Below are 6000 nucleotides of genomic sequence, written 5' to 3' on the forward strand. Positions count from 1 at the left end.
TTGGACTCCTAACAACCCCATGTGACACAGAAGAACTGTCCCATAGGTTTTCTAGGCTGTAACCTTTACGGGAGCAGATGGCCAGGTCTTTCTCCTGCAGAGCCACTGGATGAGTTCGAACTACCAACCTTCTGTTTAGCAGCTAAGTACTTAGCTGTTGCTCTACCAGGCCTTCTTAAAAAGGGGAATTACTTCCGCAGAATAGGATGGAGCAAGGCGACTTTAATTTTTGAAATTACTGGAACTCTGAAATTTTAAACTCTTTTGAATCTTGAAGATGGTCTTTGAATTTAAAATTGTCCAAAAGTCCCCACTGAAAGCATGTGAAAAATTCTGCTCGCGCTAAAAATTCTGCTCACTAAACACACATTATATTCAATGCCAAGAAGTCTACATAAGGGGCAAAAAAAAGGGGTAAGCAGTTCATAAAAACTGTCAATCCCATAGTTAAGATCCTGAAGCAAAGAGCTTTACTTACACAATGAGGGGGCCTGTGTATCTAAAAACCTTAGTAGAACATTCTGGAAAACAGGCAAACTAGATCCAGCAAGAGAGGCTGAAGAAATGGACTCCTTCTCATCTAAGACCTCTGATTCACCACACCTCTTCAGATTAAAAATAAACAAGCACAGTTAATTACAGAGGGCAAACACAGTCACAACGGATCATGAATTTGTGAGTTCTTTTTTGTAATTAACATTTAAGTTCTCAGATAAAACATGTAAAATGAATTGAGACTGCTGTACTTCCTTGAGGGCCATACATCATAGGTGAATACAATTTCTAAACATTGGAAAATGGTACCCCAGAACAATTCAAACGGTTTTAAACAAGACCCCTAAAAAACATTGTTTATGTGAATTATAAACCCTGCAACTACTGCATGAGTACTCGTGGAACGTGTAACATGGTACAGTGAACTATTTGTTGTCTCTATGCCAAATCACTAACCATAATTTGAGGTTGTATTAGTTTCTAAATAGCACATCTTTAACCCTATTCCCCCTGAGAGATACTTGGGCAAGTACCACTGAATTTGATTCTTTTGTGTCTGCATGTTTTTTTCAGGTAAGCGTTGTTTGCATGTGTGTTTGGGGCAGTGCTGTGTCAAACGAGAAAGCTAACTTAATTCCTCCATAAGATGCTTTCACTTATTCATCAAACGTTCATCAGTGAGATCTCTCAGAGCGTCTGGGAAGCTCCACAAATCATGGAATACGTCTAGAAGCCGTGTAACGTCTACATTCTTAAAGACAGAACTTGCTAGAACACGAGAAATAGTTTTAGAAGCAATCGGAGCCTCATTTTCTATTCTTTTTTGACATCTCTTTGATCTTTCCCATTTTCATTGTCTACTCTTTAATATGAAGCCCTGGTGGCATGGAGGTTAAGAGCGTTAAAATTCAACCCAAAACTATGTTGTTGTAGATTATGTGCATTTTTTGCGTTTGTGTGTGTATGCTGTGTGTGTGTGCATAGCTGAACATCACAAAGGGAGATTTCTTGTTCTAAATCGGATGTTAAAGTTTAATTTTAAAAGATTCATTTTTAAATTAGTCCAGAATATGAGTTACTGATACTTCAAAATTAGAGAGATCCTACCATGGAATCCTTATGTGAATTTGAACATTTTTCCCTTTACATCCTCAAGAGAAAAAAAAAAGCATAACAAGGATAAGGAAGAAAGCATCTTCCCGAAAACAGTATTTTTAAGGAATGGTATACAACACTGTAGAAAGAAAAATGAACCTACCTCTGCCTCAACTTCTGCTTGCCTCTTCTCCAAGAGTTTTGCCACGGCCATGGCCCTGTGTTTGCCTGACCGCTTACAGCTCACAGCCCATTCACACAACAGCGTCACCACCGCTTCATCGTTGGCAGCAACCTAGTAACCAAGAGAAGTGAGTACCAGGCTTACTCAATCAAAATGTTCACCAATCGAGAGTAAGAAAGTACACCACCAAGTTTCTAAAGCTTTAATGCTTTATTCACATATTTCATGACAATCATGTTAAAAAGTGCTGCAAAATTCTTTTTCACCTGAAGTATAAAGAGTTAAAATTTTAGTTATAGGTAAAGATATCACTTACTCAGAATGGCTGAATCTGTGACAATTCCAAGAGAACTGGAGTTCCATTGTAATATGCCTTCATGTACCCAGGGGTGATAACCTAGCCACGTCTATCTTCCAGAACTCAATTTCAAAACCAAACCAAAAGGGAAGAGTCCACTGAACAGTTGTTACAAAGCCCAAGCACTTCAGTCCACAGTGGATACTGTTGGGCCCTCACTCCCATCAGCACTCGACTCATAATCTTAACAAGCCCAGTTATCAAATGACTGAGTCCAACAAGAAATGAGAAGGAAATGGACAAGAGGCAGGAACACTCATAAAAGACCCATTAGAAACAACATCCATGAAAAATGACAGCCAAGCATCAAAAAGAAACAAAAATGAAAAGCAGACAGAATCCACAAGGGACAGAAGCCTGGCCTATGTAGGGCTCAGTAGAACTATCAGCTATAGTTGTCGTGGCCCAGAAATGCGCATGACAGACGGAACAAGAAGGCAAAGAAGGGTTATACGGGCAGAAGAAACAAGAATCTGAGGTAACAGTGGGGTGCCAGGACAGCAGGAGGATCGTCCTTCTATGCAACCTGGCCTTTCCTCTTGGAGGATCAATGCCAACCAGTAGGACATCAACTATAAGGTTTTAATATTTGCCCACTTGTATGTCAGAAAAACTAGATAATCAGAGTGTTAGTACTTTTTAGGGTCTACAAATTCAATTAAGATTATGATAGCTATGAGCACGCACGCAGAAGACTATATACCCAAACACATATAAAATCTCACATATTACAGCATAAGCGGAAAAACATACCTTGCTCATGGATTGCTAGACTCAACATTGTGAAAATGTCAATTCTACCCAAAGCGATCTACAGATAGAATGCAATCCCAATCCAAATTCCACTAGCATTTTTTAATGAGATGGAGAAACAAATCACCAACTTCATATGGAAAAGGAAGAGGCCCTGAATAAGCAAAGCTTTACTCAAGAAGAAGAACAAAGTGGGAGGCCTCACACTACCTGATTTTAGGACCTATTATACTGCCACGGTAGTCAAAACAGCCTGGTACTGGTACAACAACAGATACACAGACCAATGGAACAGAATTGAGAATCCAGCATAAATTCATCCACCTATGAGCAGCTGATATTTGACAAAGGCCCGAAGTCCATTAATTGGGGAAAAGACAGTCTCTTTAACAAATGGTGCTGGCATAACTGGATATCCACCTGAAAAAAACTGAAACAAGACCCCATACTTCACACCATGCACAAAAACTAACTCAAAATGGATCAAAGACTTAAATATAAAATCGAAAACAATAAAGATTATGGAAGAAAAAATAGGGACAACACTAGGAGCCCTATAATACATGGCATAAACAGAATACGAACCATAAGTAACAATGCACAAGCACCAGAAGAGAGACTAGATAACTGGGAGCTCCTAAAAATCAAACACTTATGCTCATCAAAAGACTTCACCAAAACAGTCAAAAGACAACCTACAGACTGGGAAAAAATTTTTGGCTACGACAAATCCGATCAGGATTTAATCTCTAAAATCTACAAGATACTGCAAAACCTCAAAAACAAAAAGACAAATAACCCAATTAAGAAATGGGTAAAGGATATGAACAGGCACTTCACCAAATAAGATATTCAGGTGGCTAACAGACACATGAAGAAATGTTCACGATCATTAGTCATTAGAGAAATGCAGATCAAAACTACAATGAGATATCAACTCACCCCAACAAGGCTAGCATTAATCCCAAAAACACAAAATAAGAAATGCTGGAGAGGTTGTGGAGAGACTGGAACACTTATATACTGTTGGTCGCAATGTAAAATGGTACAACCACTCTGGAAATCAATCTGGTGCTTCCTTAAAAAGCCAGAAATAGAAGTACCATACGATCCAGCTATCCTGCTCCTTGGAATATATCCTAGAGAAATAAGAGCCATCACACGAATACATATATGCACACCCATGTTCACTGCAGCACTGTTCTCACAATAGCAAAAAGATGGAAACAACCCAGGTGCCCATCAACGGACAAATGGATAAACAAATCATGGTATATCCACACAATGGAATACTACACAATGATAAAGAACAACAATGAAGCTGTGAAACATCTTATAACATGGAGGAAGCTGGAGGTCATTATGCTGAGTGAATTTAGCCAGTCACAGAAGGACAAATATCGTATAAGACCACTATTATAAGAACTCAAGAAAAGGTTTAGGAGGACTTCTGGGCAACAAAGCATTATGGTCAGAAGCACCACGCTGTCCCTCTGCAGCAAAGATCAGAAAAACTAAGTCAGACAGAGTCACACGTCAATCCTGAAGCCCTAAGCATCAAATGAAGAGAGAAAAAAAACTCAGCCAAACACTGAATGGAATAAGAAACTGACTGAGAACACAGAGCAAAGAGAGATATATGCAGGGTCCCCTACCAGCTACCACAGCACGGATCCGCCATCTTGGACTCCTATCGGAGATCCGTGAACAGGGTGTATGAGAAAGCAGCTTCACGGAGCTTCCAGCAGGAGACAGAACAACCAGTAACCAGCAATACATGCTTTCTCACCCCCGACCCTTCTTCACCCCCACTTAGCCTCCTCTGCTTCCTGCAGCCACAGTCTCTCGGTCAGAAAGCACCAGCTTCACGCTGGTGTCGCTTAGATTCCACCCGCCCTCACTGGTCAGCAACCTAAGTGCCTTTCGCTGGCTGCTGGTGTTGCTTTTTTCCGCTTCTTGAGATTTCTTCCTCACCTCTCACCACCTCCTCCCTCCTGTTTCTCAAATACCTGGCTCCGTGTGCCATCTTTGCTTCTTCCTGAAAGGCTGTGAAACACTGCTCAACAGTGAAACTGCTTGCTGGCCCGTGCCGCCACGCTGGTGGGACCCCTGGGCTTTTTGGTTTGTTTGTTTGCTCTGATTTGTTCTGTATTGATTTGTTTGTTTTCTTTTTCTTTTCTCAGCTTGGGAGCCCCTTCTAGCCGAGCAGTACCGCACGGCTCGGAACCTAATCCCTTACTCTGTGCAGAAGCACACGGACATCCCTGGGGGTATATCTTTTCTCTTGTTTTTTTTCTTTTTTTTTTGTTTTAGTTTTTTTTGTTTGTTTCTTTCTTTCTTGGTTTTGTTTTCTTCTCTCTCTTATTCCCTTTTTGTCTCTCTTCATTTCCAGTGTCTCGATTTATTCTTTTTTTCTTTTGCCCTTTTACTTTTTTTTTCATTTTTGTTTTTCCCCATTTCTCAGTCTCTCATCTCTCCACCCCAACAGCAAGCTCCCTCAGCACTTTTTTGTTTGTGTGTATGTTTTTGGCTCCTGTTCCTCTCTCCTCTCTCTCCTCTTTCCCATACACCATCTTAGCTCTACACATCACGATCTACCCCCTTCTTCCTGCCTACCTGCACTGTGCGCTGAACACCACACGCCCAGGCAGCACAGACACGGCCTGTTGGAACCTGCCATGCACTGATTCCCAGTCCGTGCTGTCAGCCCTGGTACATGCCACAACCAACCCATCCCAGCAACTCCCCTACAGCTATACCTGCCCTCCTGTACCATACCTGAGTGACTGACCCTGCCCATTGGAGAAGAAGGTGAAAAGCATCATGCCCACAGACGAGCAAACAACAGAGAACACACAGTCCGCCTGCTCAGACATAACCAAATAAAACAAAAAAGCAGGACGAAACAAACAAATCTACAATCAATAAACGAGGAAAATAACCAATGAATGCCCCAAAGACAGCAGACAATATCAAAACATTTAAAAAACAGGACAGGATGGTTCCAGTAGGCATCCAAAATAAAACACCAGATGACCTTCTAGTAGAAGAAAAGGCACTAGACCTAACTGACACAGAATTCAAACCTCTAATATTCAGAATTATCCATGAGTTG

At 41.0% G+C, this 6000-nt stretch overlaps 1 protein-coding gene across 1 annotated transcript in view; it reads right to left on the reverse strand.

The window, feature by feature from the left end:
• MED12L (mediator complex subunit 12L) overlaps positions 1-6000 on the reverse strand; it is a 359000-nt gene that overhangs the window by 237977 nt on the left and 115023 nt on the right. Inside the window, 2 exon segments of the mRNA XM_023733846.1 lie at positions 479-605; positions 1754-1885. Coding sequence (XP_023589614.1) covers positions 479-605; positions 1754-1885 — 259 coding nt within the window.

Source organism: Trichechus manatus, unplaced genomic scaffold, assembly GCF_000243295.1.
Source record: "Trichechus manatus latirostris isolate Lorelei unplaced genomic scaffold, TriManLat1.0 scaffold00062, whole genome shotgun sequence".
Taxonomy (NCBI): domain Eukaryota; kingdom Metazoa; phylum Chordata; class Mammalia; order Sirenia; family Trichechidae; genus Trichechus; species Trichechus manatus.